The sequence below is a fragment of the Argentina silus genome (genome assembly GCF_951799395.1).
Source record: "Argentina silus genome assembly, chromosome: 1".
Lineage (NCBI taxonomy): Eukaryota > Metazoa > Chordata > Actinopteri > Argentiniformes > Argentinidae > Argentina > Argentina silus.
In genome coordinates, this window is record NC_139655.1 from 10974388 (window position 1) to 10990919 (window position 16532).

The 16532-nt window shown below is 44.2% G+C and overlaps 2 protein-coding genes across 6 annotated transcripts in view; one reads left to right on the plus strand and one right to left on the minus strand.

Annotated features, from left to right (window-relative positions):
* Nucleotides 1-785: 785 nt before the first annotated feature.
* Nucleotides 786-5341, plus strand: bdh1 (3-hydroxybutyrate dehydrogenase, type 1; the record flags this gene model as incomplete). The annotated part of the gene is made up of 5 exons (XM_083675863.1): nt 786-998; nt 1294-1404; nt 1684-1825; nt 2121-2273; nt 2973-5341. 5 exons carry the CDS (start codon nt 786-788, stop codon nt 3437-3439), a joined length of 1086 nt encoding a protein of 361 aa, XP_083531989.1. The 3' UTR covers nt 3440-5341.
* Nucleotides 5342-5503: 162 nt separating this feature from the next.
* nck1b (NCK adaptor protein 1b) overlaps nt 5504-16532 on the minus strand; it is a 28167-nt gene continuing 17138 nt past the window's right edge. For 4 of the 5 annotated variants that reach the window (XM_083675819.1, XM_083675817.1, XM_083675818.1 and 1 more), the window contains exons 4-5: nt 9453-10210; nt 5504-9272 (exon numbers count right to left, since the gene is read on the minus strand). In XM_083675819.1, the coding sequence (XP_083531945.1) occupies nt 9072-9272; nt 9453-10210 (959 nt within the window). In that variant the 3' untranslated portion in view covers nt 5504-9071. Of the gene's footprint in view, nt 9273-9452; nt 10211-16182; nt 16313-16532 lie in introns of those variants that run through there. The other variant, XM_083675821.1, reaches the window with a different exon arrangement.

Here is a 16532-nt window from a genome sequence, read left to right on the forward strand (position 1 = left end):
ACCTTCAAGTCTCACAGTGAATGGAATTACATTTTATATTTGCGTGTACAGCAAAATATTTGATTTAGTTGATAATTGATTCTCAGTGCCAAAGTGTGAGTTATGTACAGTAGGCTTAACTTTTGTCATTTGATCAATCCTTTTATTCAGTTGATGGCTGCATGCTGTAGGCCTCTGGATGACCTGTTCCTGCATAACTGACCTATTGACTAGTCAGTCTTCATTGTGCATATTAAGCCACCACAGGATCATGCATACCAGTGAAAACAAATACATTTTGATGAAATAAAGATACATAAATTGTCATAGGTTACATCCAAATGAGTGTGTTTCCTTTCAAATAATTTGTTTATAGAGAACAGGCCCTATACTTATGTGAAATGAGTTACTACATTTGAACCATTGAACCACATTTGATAAATGATGGCTTCAACCCTTTGGAGAAAAGTGCCACATTGCCATCCAGTGGCCATAAAAACACATTAATTGACACTCTAAATTCAAGTTGCCTCGGTCTACTGTATTTCATATTGTCAGTCTGTTTCATTTCAAGTTAATTTCAAGTTTGTAGCATTTGCAAGTGATATTGGACTAACAAGACCATTACCACTGATTATTGACACAAAATACATTTTAGTATGGGGAATCATTCACATGCAATTTGTTACAAAGTAATGAGGGAACTGAACAGTGGGCGTGGCAGTCTGATGATGTAAGAGCGCAACCAATGGTATGTAGGAGCGCAACTCTTCGACATGAATCCAGTAAACACAAGTTCTAGCAAGATGGCTTCGCTTCCTCTTGTCCGAGTGGTGCTCCTTGTATCATTTTCAGTCTTATTGACGGTTGTTTTGGGTTTCGGACTTCCAGCAGCGGTGAATGTCGTTGCACGATGTTGTGGATTTCCTGAGACAAGTGTTACCGAGTGCATAGTGTTGGTGTATTTAGTTTTTGTGGTATATGTCGCAACGCCTCGAATTCCCAGAGGATCAGTTGAGGTATGACCATACCGATATCTCTCACCTGTGCTTCACAGCACATTTAAGCTCTTGACTCATTGTCTATCTATTTCGAGGTTGTGTAGTGATGGTAGTTTGTTTATGCACTTGGTAATCTATTGGTTTTAATGATTTGCTGAACTTTTAACGATTTACTGAACATATCAGGTCAAAACCAATTATGTTGAGCAGTGTTCTCAACTAAATCTCAATTTAGATTAAATCTTGACACAATGTTAACACCATTTTTTAACACTTTTGTTGGTAATATTATGTAATTGCTTTCCAAATGTAGGTGAAGGGAAAGGCTGTGTTCATCACAGGCTGTGATAGTGGTTTTGGTCATGCATCGGCCAAACATCTCCACAAGCTGGGCTTCACTGTCTTTGCTGGATGCCTTTTAAAGGTAATACAGTATATTAATCCTGTATCCATCTGTCAAAATGACCCTCTGATACTGTTCATGAGTTTCACATCATTTGTGTTTGAATGTTTGTCTAGATAATGTTTTAAATATGATAAGGCTTTGTTATGTCATTGTGTTGTGTCAATAGATGATGTGTAGGTATGGAATGTGCTCATTTATTGAAGGCAGTGGACAGGAACTGAATACAATCTGTATGTTTGAATGCACCTGAAAGTGTTGTTGACAAAGCTGATATGATGAGTTGATTCTACGCGTCAGGATCAGGGTGGTGATGGAGCTAAGGAGCTGGAGGATATGCACTCAGATCGCATGAAGGTGCTCCAGCTGGATGTATGCAGTGAGGAGCAGGTAAACGATGCTGTGGATTATGTAAAGGGCAACCTGGAGGACTCAGAGCGAGGTACGAGCGAGGCATGAACTGTTATCTACACTTTCACTACACTTTGTGTGTACTTGATGCCCACCACCCAGGTAGTCCTCACAGCATACAGTACACATGAATTAAGTCTAGACCTCTAACAAACTAGACCTCTAACCCTTACCTCATGTTCCTGCCATCCATAATTATTAGATCTCCATGGATGTTGTTCCTTTCAGTTTGTCAGTTAGTGTATTTGCACAGACAAAATGTATGCGAAGTGAAAGAGGAACAGATGAATTCCAGGTCAAGTCACACCCCGCCTTGATCCATCCAGGTCTGTGGGCTGTGGTGAATAACGCTGGTGTGTCTACGTTTGGGGAGGTGGAGTTCACCACCATGGAGACATACAGGCAGGTGTCAGAGGTCAACCTTTGGGGCACCATCAGGGTCACCAAGGCCCTCCTGCCCCTCATCCGCAGGGCCAAAGGTGAACCATCACCACTGCTACTTACATCTTACATTTTAGTCATAAATGATATTCAATGCAAAACAAGAAATCTATGCACTGACAAGATTTTCCAGCACAAATGACATACACTCACCACTGGGCAGGTTCTTTAGGTTTCATACCTTCTCTCAAACCGCCTAATACTTACCAGTAAGTACCTGGAATATGGTACTGTACAGCAGGAACACAACTCATGAGATAAACTCTTCAAAAGTAATCAACGATGCTATGATGGAACACAAATGCAGAATGCTGCCCAAATAGCGATGACTGAGTAATACAGGTTGTGTTTTAACTGGAGATACCCAGCCAAAGGGACATTTAGATTTCTTTGAAATGCAGGCCTGAGCTGGTTGTGAATGAGTGACTGACAGCAGCTTTCTGATCAGTCTTTCACTGTTAAGTAAAGATCAAGAGAATGTTTAAAGATCTGTATTTAAGACAGAAGGACTATAGACTAGAAGCTTGCATACCTATGAGGCTTTGAATATCAGGCTTTACCTACATTTCAAAAGTCATATGGTTTTTCTTGTTTCCATATTGCATTTCTTCAGTTTTGTTATACCGTAATATCTGTTTGAGCATCAGAGCAGCATTTTATATCAAATGTAGGTCCACTTATGATTTTGTTGTAAAGAAACATATGCATTTGTATTAACAGCACCACTCTTATTGTAGGTCGTGTGGTAAACCTGGCTAGTATGTATGGAAGAATGGGCAATGCCCTGCGGTCCCCCTACTGTGTATCTAAGTATGGTGTGGAGGCCTTCTCTGACTGTCTCCGCTATGAGATGAAGTCCTGGGGTGTCAAAGTCTCCATCATCGAACCTGGGAACTTCATAGTGGCCACAGGCATCCTGACTCGAAATATTGTGGCCACCACAGCAGACAAGCTGTGGAAAGAGGCGCCCCCTGCTGTTCAGGAGGACTATGGGAAGACCAACTTTGAGCAGCACATGGCTCTGATGCGCTCCTACTGCAACAGCGGCGAGAAGGACGTTGCTCCTGTTTTGGATGACATCACGGACGCCATCACGTCCAGGCGTCCATACACACGCTATAACCCGATGGAGCCTCACTGGTGGATCAGATTGCAGGTGATGACTCACTTGCCAGCATTCGTATCAGACCGACTCTATTTCTGAGTTGGATGGATTCACTGATCCCACACTCTATTGAATAATCTCCATTGAAAATAATTAATGATTCTAAATATATTTAATTAACGTGGCCTCTACCATGGAGTCAAGAGACTTGCCCAAGAGAGTAGCTAAACTAAGTACAATTGATCACTCATAATGTTTGAGCCTTAAACATTGTGGTCTTAAACACACAGAAAAATGTGCTTATATTTGCACTATGGCTTTTAGTATGCAGGATAAACTCTTACTACTTTTTTTGTAAATCTACTATACTGTATCAGATCATGCATTTTAGAAACTGATTCAATCATGAAAAACTGAAAAAGAGGCAAATCGCCATTGACTCTTAACTATTTGCTTTGAGGAGCCCTTTCACTCTGATAGTCTTAACTGCCCCTCTGGCACAGGGACCAATGCTGAAGCCCAAGAGAACATCCCTGCTGTGCTTGTTGCTCATGCCGGAACAAGCCAGGGTCGTTTACTGTAAGACCATCGTGAGACTTGGCTAGACTGACTCAAGGTTATGTAATGAAAACACAGACTCTCTTTGTGTTGCATGCTCTGAGACTATTTTTGCTGATGTAATGTTTATTCTGATATGCAAGGACATTGGCTATTCAAACATGTTCAGCAATTTAAACATGTTTACTTGGTGCAAATAATCAGTTTGATGGCACTGTATAGTGTAGTATGTGTGTGGTACTGTATATGTGTGGATACAAGGACCATTGCTAACAAATATCATTTAGTTAAGCTGCTCAGAACCACTGATTGATAGGTCAACTAGCCATCAAGCGAACCCTATAATAAAGGTGACCAAATCCACAGTGCCTTGCTCAGTTTGATCTTCTTGAGAGTTAACAAGGTTCAGTCAGGCCTACATGCTGTACATAGTTCACTGATCTGGATAATCCAGTGTTGACTTTCTTTTAGGAAGGTTTAGATTATGTTTCTGTTTTGCCTGTCAATATTTTGACATTTCTGATGGTAATTTGTCATATTATGTGTTTTGTTATAATGGAGGTGTACTGAGTGGCTCGCCTATAGGCCCATCATTGCTACCGCCCACCTACATGCATGACAGGCTAGCTCCGCCCCTAGAGTTGCCTTTGGAATCGGAATAAATACAACAATGTGATAATGATTTATTTAATGTAATTGCATTTGTGCTTTGGGGGGCTCTACCATGACCAGTCCAGTCCTCAACAGAAGAAAATGCGCCAATATAATTGGCCACCAGGTGGTGTGACTGCACAACAAAACATTTGACAAAGACTGAAACTCATAACAGTAGTACCACACTTACAATGTTATTTCACACTAATCATTTCTGTCTATCCACCAAAAATAATAGATTAATCTATTATGTATCACTAAATATTGTCCTCCCACAATAGCTTAATTCCACAAGAATTTCCAAAAGGTCTAGGTCTGTAGAATCTTCTGAGAGGTTGCATGCACCCTTTTTCCAAGGATTTTGAAGGCTCTTCATAGGAACATGCACTCTGTTTAGAAAATGTGATTCATGGCCAAGTTTTTCTGGATGCATCACCCACAGCTCTTCAGATATCTGGCCAAAAAGCCAGGAGATGTAATGCATCTCCTGCTTTCACAATGGATAAAGACAGCTGAGAAGCAATTATAATAGGAGCTGACAATTTCATCCAAACAGTATGCATGCATGGCTTTCTGAACTGGTCTTGCTCCACCCCCAGAATGTTGTTTTAATTTTGTTAAATAAAATCATATCACCTATCTTGTAAAATGTCAAAGTGAAGTAGTTGGCAGCAGAAAAAAAAAAAAACAATCCCGCTGGAATGTATGAATATCTAATTAATCTTCAAAGCACTGAATACTTAATTAGATTGTTGATATCATGTGGCAAATAAAAATAAACAAGAGACAACATCGCTTTATGTGGTTTATTACTTCCTTTGAACAGTCTAATAAACTCTTCTAAAATATTACATGTGAAGATCATTTCCCCCGCCATAAAACAGTATTACAAGTATCAATACATTAATGTTCACAGCACAGCCTATTCCACTCCACTGCCTGTATCCCCCCCCCCCCTCTCTCTCTCTGTCTCTCTCCCACACACAGATCATTAGTGAGAAAAACAGAACACACAGACTAGGGCACACAAACATGGAAGCAGCACAAAAGCACCAAGTTATCATGGGTCACTTGCTATGAATGTCATCAGGAAAAAATACTATTTAAAACAATACAGTCTCATTTTAGGTAAATTCATACAATAACCATATCCAATTATTTTGCAGTTTGTGAACTTTAATAATCCTTTTGCATCCTCAAAACACCAGAAAGACAGATGTTAGGTGATATGAAAGCCTGATAATAAAAATCTCCTTATGATATTGATTACAATTGACCCCATGTCTTTTTAAGCAGATATAAAACCATTTCTGTACAGCAGTAAGGTTCTGCTCATGCAGCCTCCATTGATGACGAGAGAGATCCCAGTTCACACAATAGAGAGAGAGAGAGAGTTCCGTATTCAAGTGACAATTTAAACATTGAAGTGTGATCAAAGAATCTTTCAAACATTTAAGTGGCTCAACAAGAAGTTAATGTTTTACACCGTCTGTTGTTGAAATATGAAATACATTTCATACATGTGGGGAGGGGACTAAAGATATACCAGCATTGCTGTGCCTTTGGATACCATAAGCATTTCTTCACAACAAACACATTTGATCCCACTTGAAGAAATTAATGTTCTAGCTCTGCCAAGCTGCTCAGCAAAGTCATATCTGGAATTATGCTCTGAAAGGTGTGGCACAGCATGGCTGGAAATCATGTACACAAATGTAGGCATTCACTGTTAATTACTTTTTAAGTTAGATTAATTAAATCAGCTATAGTAAGGTCACTTGATACTACACACATTAGCATCTAATATTTTCCAAGATACAAATCAAAATGTTACACTCACATTTTCAACCAAAGGACTTGACCACCAAAATCAACACTTCTCTTGATAGGAAAAACCTCTATGAGGAAGTTTTCAGAACCCGGGGTTTGAGGAAATCACCCCAACACATCGCTCACTAATCAGAGTCGGTTGACGTACATGCAAAGCATTAATCAAATAAACTGGTGTGACAAGGTAGGGTGAAGCTCCCGTGGCAGGGTGGCATTAGGGACACTAAACCTTTGGTTTTGACAGTAAGCGTTGAAGGCACATGTTAAAAATGTCCTGGTAATTCCTTACATCTGGGACTTGCTGAGTTGGCGCCTCAAGGTAATGCTGTAGCCTATAACATTGCAGATAGAAATGGAACTCATAGAACAAACCTATTCATCTTCTACTCAAGTGTTGTGTAAATTAATCTTGAATTTGCCCTAGTAAGAAAACCCTCGGCCTATAACCCAAAACTCCCACTCCTATCCTCTCCCGTGATGTATCAGCATTGGCCTCCATTCATCCTCTCCCCCACCCATTTCCTCCACCCCTATCATTGGGATTGCTATTCCAGATATTTAGTCACTGCTCTAGCCCCTTGCTCTCTCCTCTGGATCTTCACTTTCTGCTCTTTTTTTTTGGGGTCATTTTCCATTTCTCCTCTGAAATCCCCATTCCTCATTCTAAACTCCAGTCCAACTCGCCACAGCCGGGAAACTCATCACGCCATCTCAATCAACCGCCCGAGCCTAGAAGATCAGCTCACTGTTGCTGCTGCTCACATTCAAACTCTGCTTTTAATACTGCCTGGTCTGTTTTCCCTCAACAAAATATCGTCTTCCCTCCTCGCATGGCTTTCTTCCTCCTCTGTACAGATAAACCTTGGAATGTCAGGTTAGGTGATGAGCAAACCCCTCTAACCATCTTGATATCTTCAAGCAAGATATTCGAAACTATACTTTACGAACAGAAAGCTGTACTGGGAATTGTCTTAAGACGCCTAAACCTAGCAATGACCATATCTCCAATGTTGCAGTGCCACAAACCCATTGGAGCACTTACTGTTAACTAAGACACCTTCCTGTTAACTAAGACACCTATCAAATGAGCGGCAAGACAGAAAGCAAGAAGCACCATAAGACTTGAGACATGATGAGTGAGAACAGAACAAAAACACAAATACAACACAAACTCATGGCACCAGACTTTGATAGCTACTGTACCATCAGCACTGATAGCAATCATTATACACATACAGTACACACCAATCAAGCACATATCCATTTGATGGAAGATTGTGAAAACTGAGAGGTCCTGTGTGTGTCTGAGAGAGGAAGAAGGCGTTTCCTTGCTTGGCTCGCACTCACCCACCCACGTGACCCCATAGTGACCCTTCCCTTAGCGACTGACGTCAGCTCTTTGGACTGCCTGGACAGGCCCTCCCTCTGCTCCTGTGAGATATGGCTGTTGAGCTGCACCTCTCTCAGTATGCATCCTCAGTGCTCTCTGTCTCTCTCCTGAGAACAGACCCTGAGGCAACACCAGGAGGTTTCAGCTGTCAATCACACTCCAGCAGGAGACGGGTAGGGTAGGCAGAGGGATGAGGGGAGGAAACATGAAGTCTCCTGGGGCAGTGGAACTGCAAAGAGAGCAAGGCCTCGACTTCACACGCCCCCGAGCCCTGATTAACTTCTCACCCATAGGCTGTCAATCTCTGCCACCACCAGGAAGATACAGTGACAGTATCTGGGTCTCTGATCAGCAATGACCACACACACACAGAAAGAAAGACACACACATACATACATACATACAAACATACTCTTGGCAACATGGAGGAAGCACCACATCATGTACTGCCTCAACCCAGTGACATTCAAGTGACATGGACACAGCTATAGGTGAGACAGTCAGCCCCGCTGATGCAGAGAAGCTGTTCCACCGCCTGTCCTCTAGCCTCAACCATAAAACAGGGACAACTCCAATATGTCTAGAGATAGATACTCGATCTCTCCTAATAATAGAATCCATATGACCCAACATACAGTATATTTCAATATCCTTAACTATTTGGGAAATGAAATCCTACCAATAAATATATTTTGGTCACTTATTCGTTTTTATTTAGATTGAGCAGTTAGCAAAATTGTGGATTACTGTCCACAACATAGCAGTTGTATGACGTTGACAACACAAAACTCCTTTGAAATGTGCGACTCTCGGCTATGTTCTGGATCACAACATAAAACATCCAAAATGCCTCATGTGGGGGTTGTTGTTGGGTATGTTTGGGTAGAGTTAAAAACATCACATTTTAAAAAGAAACTGTTAAAAAGAATATATATATTATTAACAAAAAAAACTAAATGTAGATCTAATAGATGTCAACGTGGAAATACATGGCATCGTTCATGACCTAAACACATCTGGATACATTAGAATGTTCGACCACGAGGTCTGTAGTCCACACTCGGGAGTCCACACTCGGGAGTCCATAGTCCTGTTCTCCTTCCTCACTGCTTCCTCTCTCGTTCACTCATGCTCCCCATCTCCTCTTGGAATGCTCACAATTCCCGGCACATAAGTCCTGATGATGTGTAAAGTCTCCAGGCTTTGAGTGTGAGTTTGTATGGTAGTGTGTGTAAGAGTGTGTGTGTGTGTGTGTGTGTGAGTGTGTGTGTGTGCATATGCGAATGTAAGTGTGTGTGATCAGGAGGCGGCCAGGGCCTTGACCAGGTACAGTTTGTCTCCTTGCTCGCTGGTGAAGATGGGTGCCTTTTTGTAGTGTTCCACCAGCTCCTCCATGGAGTTGAACTTGCGCTGGCCAATGCAGTACATGCTATCCTTCAGCTGCACCTTGAAATGCTTGTTCTTGCCCTGCGCCTTGAGGGAGATGGAGAAGTCATTGGGCTACAAGGAGATGTGGGAGAGAGAGAGAGAGGGAGACAAAGGGAAAGGGTCAACACAAGCTTTCAAATTAGCGGAAAGCTAACACATAACCAACAGTAATTAACAGAGTTTTTAAACATCAAAATCAATGCACACGATGTATACCAACGTTAAGATGCTGAAATGTGTCCAGTGACTCACCGATGACTCGCTGTCTCTGATGAGAAAGTCCCCCTCTGAGCCTCTCTGGTTGAGGGCCACCTCTGCTTGGTGACGTGTCACCTTGCCGTAGTACCACTGCTTCCCTGCAAAGCGGCCACTGGTCGCAGGCGAGATGTAGTCACAGTCAGGCGTGGGTGGCCCCGGGGGGCCAGGCGAGGGGCTTTGGGTAGTGGAGTCCTGCTGGGGCAGCACGGTGACGTAGTTCTTGGGCACCAGGCCCAGCTGGCCGTCGCCCTTGCGGCACTTCCACCATTCAGGGTCATTCTCTGGCTTTTCCACCACCTCCATCACCTCGCCCTTCTCAAAGTTCAGCTCCTCGTCGTTGCCTGAGCTGAAGGGGTAGAGCGCCTGCACTGTGTGCAGCACCCGGTTGCCGTTAGCGGCACTGATCACCACCGCCGCCAGCTTCTCTGTTAGCGAGCCTGCCGGGTCGCCCTGCCCGCCCATGCCCCCTCCCGCTGTCCCGTCTGCATCCTCCGTCACGTAGTTGGAGGGGAACCAGCCCGAGCGGCCCTGGTAGCCACCACGCCACCAGCCATCACTGCACTTCTCCATCACAATCACTCGGGTGCCCTTGACCAACGACAGCTCGTCCTCCCGCTCGGCCGTGTAGCTGAACTTGACCAGTGCCGGGAGGTTGAGGTCGTACAGGCGCTCGCCGTTATCCGAGTACATGTCAGCGTCAGCGTTGGAGGCCGTGTCCCTCATCCCTGCTTTCCGCTTCACCTTCCCGATCCCTGAAGGGAAAAATCAGGAAACATGTTGTCATGGTTACTGAGGGTGGATTCACTTCGTACTGGGGGAGAGGTCTCATCAGGGCCAGTGTGACAACTAACCTATACCCACAGTTACACAGCTGGTGTACAGATACTGAACATCATCACAAGCTTAAGATATCCCTCTGCTTGTCCACCATCTCAAATTGTTTTGAGTAGGTCTAAATCTATGCATGTTATACCTATAGGTATACACAGTACAGTCAAAAACATATTTGCCTTGAGAGTCTTAAGCATGTTAGCTACCCAAACACAAGCCACCAGGTTCATTGACTTCTGCTCTATGGCTGTGTGACTAAGACACAGGATTACAAGAGGGAGAATACTGGTTAAGACCACAGAATCACACCATCATACTTACAGGGAAGCGAAACAAGCTTCCACTGCAAAATAAAGTCACAAAGAAGGGGGGAAAAAAATTCCCAGGCAAATACCAAGAAACGATAATAGGCATTAGAGGTTGTGTTGAAACATGGGGGAGGGAGGGTGAGGTAAATAACACTGCTCTCCTACACTACTAACCTACCCCCTTCCAGCTCAATTCCTTGGGATTAGTTGCTCAAAAAAGGCAAAATACAAAGCTGGTCTGATACAAGCACAATAACTGAGATCCAAACGTGTCCAGACATATGTTTTGGCAGCGAGGTCATACAGCCTAGGCTGTCCTTGCTAGGTACAGTAGCTCCTCTGCACTCCTGTGAAACGAGCTGTTCCCTCTGACTCTGCAGGGAAAAGCCCCAGTCACATTTCACTGCCGCTAATCGCATTGCTCTAATCACCTCACCCTTGACATCTCCAGCCTCACCAGGCTTCTCAGCCTGGGGAGGGAGAGAGCAAGAATTCTCTTCCTCCCTCTCTCTCGAGATTGAAAAGATTAGATGACTGCAGTGTTCTAATATCAATGTAGGTGCTTATTTAATGACAGTGTATCAACAGTGGTTAAGGCCTGCCTGTCGGTTTGCTAACAGGCTAACCAATGGAAGAGTAGGGGGATGAGTAGGCCTGTCTCCATGTTGTTACTGACGATGCAACACTACAGGCTTCAGGAAAATGATGAACATCACATCAACCTCAGACAGAAAACCCACCAAGCCTATTGTGTATTATACACACACACACACACAAAACAACAGGCGGAGGAGCGACAGGGACATGGGTGCGATTTAGGGTGGGTCCACTAGCACTGTGGAGGATTCTGCCCTGTCACCCTGCCTCTCTGTCCGGCCAAATGGGCAGGGTCCAGGGACCCCTGGCCTCTCCGCCATGTAGCTCAGCTTTGGCAGCGCTGTGGAAAATGGTGTTACCGGACAGGAATTTCTACTTGGCAGCCTGGTGTGTTCAGACTGCCGTACGAAACACACAGTTTGGTGAGAACGTGAGCGCTGCCCACTCCCTGTGAAAACGCGGCCTACTCTTGCATTACACAGCCTAAGCCCTACAGGCTACACTGTAAGGCCCAGAATGACACAGCAAAAACAGCCTGTTCAGCCATTTTGCTCCCAATTAGAACCACATCTGAGACGTTACAATTTGACACGCCACTCAAAGTAATCTGACGTAGCTATGACTGACCACAGGAAGGCTAATGTGATGAAGCTGATTTTGACCCAGCCTCCTCAGTAACAGAACCAAGCAGTGCCTGTCTGTGAATAAGTGATTACATATGCATTTTAAGGCGTATGGGGCCTCAGGACTGTTGTTTGCGTAATCAAGTCAGCCTTCTGAAATTATACAGGGAGGCTGGGTGTAGTCACTGTGACAGTCTTGGGGGCTTTTGTGTGTGTGTGTGTGTGTGTGTGTGTGTGTGTGTGTGTGTGTGTGTGTGTTTTTCAACTGTGAGGGCATGACTCACATGTCATGCTTTACTAAATCCATTTCACCACAGTTGTGATTGTCCCCAGAAAGGTGTCTGGAGAGGCAATTTCATGGTCGCTTCATGAGTTAAGACTGTTTCCAGGTAGACCTTATCATTAGTCACAGCATTTTAACTCCTGTGCTAAGCTTCAAAACTGGTCCAAAACCCAACATCTACAATAGCCTGGCACTGACAAAGGAACAATCAATTGGACTACACAGCCTAGGAATTAAGATTAAAACAAAATAATAAAAAAAAATACTGAAATTGGAAATGTAATTTGAAATGGATTGCCTTTGGACAGACCATTGCATTAGCTTACTAAGCATAGCAACATAGTACTACGGTATACAAAACCAGCGAGAATACACTCAGCTTCAAACACACACTTGCAGGTGCAAGCCCCAGGATATGTACATGTGCGCTGTTAGAGATGACCTAGTTAACTCACAAAGGTCAAAGGTCAACTCCATAAAAAATAAAACACTTTTTACCCACGTGTGCGTGCCCCTATAAGGTTTTCCTTCCCGGGTATATTGGCCTACTTATCACTCTGGGCATCAATGTGTTTCCTGCAGTATTCAAATGACTGCTTCACAAGTTTGCATTAAACAAGCATGGAACCCATGACCACACCATTTGCCTGGCTGTTCAATCGAAGCCATGGTAATGAAGGTGAATTGTAATTTGCATCCTCTACAGTGATAGAGAGATGACATTGGAAGAAGATAAGGGGTGTTATCCAGGGCATCTGGCTGTGTGTGGAGTGGACGTGCCTGAGCTTGTCAAAGCACTGGTTTGCTAACTCTAGCTCTCCTAGGCAGCCCTAATGGAAGACATGTTCAGCCTGGCTGTCGAAGATAGGAAGCCTCCTGAGTTACAAGTTCAAATTCATTTCAGGGTGAACCAATTCATCAGTGAACTATGCAAGGCTCTCAAAGAGCAGTTCTCCAATAATAACAGAGACAGGGAGTGATACTATATTTTACTTTTATAATCCCACAGACAAAATGGCAAGTGGATCCAATCACTGCAAAACAATTGTTCATCAGGTTGAAAAAATCAATTCCCAGTTCTCTCTCTCTCTCTCAAAAATGAGTACATTGTGTGAGGTTCTCTTTTTCTTCTCTACGTCAAAAGCCCTTTCCTGTGTGTTTCCTCAGCGGACGATGCTAAGGAAGGAAGCGATGTTGCATCAGATGGCTATAAATCAGAGAGGAGGGAGGTGAAGGCTCATTTATGTTTATTTTCCCCCAAAATACTTCACTTTTTGGCTGATGAAACAGCACAGCGTGGGGAGAAGAAAGTGCTCTCTGGTCTGGATAGTGAACAGTGAGAGACAGGAACTGTCAACTGTTTTAATACTACCCTCCCTATGCTGGCTAGATGTCCTTTGTCTACCAGGGCCCTCACGACCCCTCCACTTCCCTCCATTTCAGGCCTCTTCCTCTGCATACAACACCCGCGTCTGGCAATCTAAGATACGCCAAGCGGCTTCAGAACATCCCTTTGTTCATAGATGGCAAAATAGTTTTCTAGAAATGCTAGAAATCTAAACATTTCCAAGAGTGTCCTTGCTCCTTATGCAGGCTCTAATTTAGTCAACATCCACATTAACTTGGATTCATTCAGCAAATGGCAATCAGCAAATAACTGTAGCCTAAGTGCTTATTGATCCAGACATGGCTGTACCAGGAACAACTCTGGGCCCGGGTTATCACTACTCTTAGCTTGAGCACTGCCACACAGTTTAACACAGTCTGGCACGTTCTCTTTGAAAGATTTTCAGTCAACTGCAAAGACCAAGGTGGAAAAGATGGGACAACAACAACAGTGACAGTTACCCAGACAGACTACACAAGCCAGTCTCTCTGGGGGTGCTCTGGGACCATGTCAGTGCAAACTCATGCTCTAGCAACCATGTGTCAAACACACATGCAACCAGATGGGACACAACATGGTTACACTGCCATACGGCTCTCTCTGTATGGTGTTTATAGAGTGGGCTAAACTGTGTGTGTGTGTGTGTGTGTGTGTGTGAGCCTTTAAAAAGCCTGCAGCCTCAATCAAGGCAGTGCTAACGTGGCTGGTTGATAGTAGTGCAGGAAACGCAGAGCACTCTTTCAACTCAAGCCGTCAAAGACATCAAAAGACACCCAAACATCAGTCACTCTATGAAGGAGAAGAGAGGAGAGCACTCAGGGTTTGCTTTTACTGCCCGGGACTTTCTGTCTCTGGGAGTGTTCACTGGTTCCATCATAGGCCATATAACAGTGTGCTTGCTATGGGAACATACAAACAAGGATAGAGCCAAATTAGAAAATAAATTATCTAAAAACTCTTGTACTGTCAGCAGTGTACTTCTTCTGGGTGCATTTCTGAGTATTAGAAAAGGGAACAAAATTGTTTTGTCTTGCCTCAAACATCTGAGGCCAGAACGTTTGCTGGTCAACGGATTAACCTCCCTGGGGTTCAGGTTACCTGTCCAGAGAGTGCTACAGTTGTGACCTTCAGTATCCAGCAAACAAAGGGTCCTGTGGATGTTTCCACTATCCTAATGTGTTTATGAGGCTGGCTACCCTTCAACAAGGCCGGCCATCACTTCCTCTTATGCAATGCTCTCTGGCTAGCTTTGTCCCAAGTCAGGAGCTTAAACTGCAAAAACAGAGTAGGGACGACACTGCAAACAAAAAGTTTTTTTTTTTTTTTTTTTTACTGTTTAAATAGACATACTTTGCATAGCTATTCCAATGTCTATTTGATTACACCCAGCCAAATTACTTCATCCCGCCTATTTGCTGTGTGCGCGAGCGTGCGCATGCATGCATGTTTTTCAGAGGAAGAGCGACAAAGAGATGGATATGAAGGGAGAGAGCGTGACAACAAGACAGAAAGACCAACAGGCAGACATGCAGTCGTCCACAATGATTCAACTTCCTTCCAACTGCTCACTTCCTTCTGTTCCCCTCCTCAGGAGAGCTGAGAGAAATGTGTCCCAAATTAGAGCTTCCGCTCACTGGGGAGGCCGAAAGACAGGAAAACAGAACGAGAGTGAAACACTGGTGCCTAACGGCTCTTCACTTTACACAGCTAACAGGTCTGTTAGCTTGTCACTAATGTTTTTAAGAGCCTCTTCACATCCTGTAACTCTCTCTATATCCCTCTCACTACAACTTAGCCTAGCCTGAGGAGCAGAAACACACACACACACACGAGAGAGAGGGGGGGGGGGGGGTCATTACTCAACAGTTACAGTTACTGTGTGATTACAAAATGCAAGCACGTCAGGTCCTTTGAAAAAGTGTGGCAGTAAAGTATCTGTGAGCTGTGGAACTGCTCAGTAATGACATTCCTCTGATAACCGACTGAGCAGATATGAGCCCCAGTCCCATAAATCAGCACAGTCCCACTGACACAATGACCGCAGTGTTCTACATGAAACCCCTCGTCCCCCAACTGTAACTCATTACAGGGGAGATCCCAGGGAGGGACCCTCCCAGTGCTAGGCTAAACAGACCCCCCCCCCCCAGCATTAGTGTAGCATTACTGAAACCTGCTAGTCTAGCCTAGCCTAATAGTTTTTTCTAAATCTGGCGAAATGCAGCTCACCCCAGAGTACAAATGGAGAAAATGGAGTAGGATTACACACTGTGTACATGGTTGGGACTCAAATGTGTGTGAATGCTGGGCAATTACAGGCTTCAGCAGCAGGCTTTCAGACTCATATCCGCCCAGTTTTTGCAGCTTCTAAAACAGACGGAGCCCAAAGCTGTGAAGACACTCTCTCACAGCCAACACGGCTTTCCTCCCACAATCTACTTCACACAAACTACAGGACACATGCAGCACTCCCTAAACCAAACTCCAGCTAAGAATCAGAGTGAGAAAAGGACGTTTTTTTTCTTGACAGCCCTTCCTCCTACAAAGTCAGAGAGGGGGAAAAAATGACTTCTTTGAACTTCTTACTCAAAAGAACTCCACAATACTTCCCAAACAAAAGCCAGTTTAGTGTGAAACTAACCAAAACACTTCCAGAAAAGCGTTGGAGGAAGGAAAAGACAAGGAAAGTAAAACTCACGGAAGAAATGTTTGAAGAGGTTGGCCATGTCCATTTTGGGCGCTCTCTCTCTCTCTCTGTTTCTCTCCCTCCCCGGCCTCTCCGCTCTTCCCACTGCAGGCAGCTGCCGAGTTATTCCATGTGAACACCCAAAGAATAGGGCGGCTAGCCCACTCCCTGCCCATGTGACCTGCCTCAGCCAATGGGAGAAGGGAGAGAGGCCTCTACTCAGACTGTGGAGAGTGAAGACCTTGCAGAGAGTAACAGGCTGAGCTGGGCCTCCAGGCGTGTGTGTGAGAGAGAGAGAGAGAGAGAGAGAGAGAGAGAGAGAGAGAGAGAGAGAGAGAGAGAGAAGGGGGGAGCGAGCCACC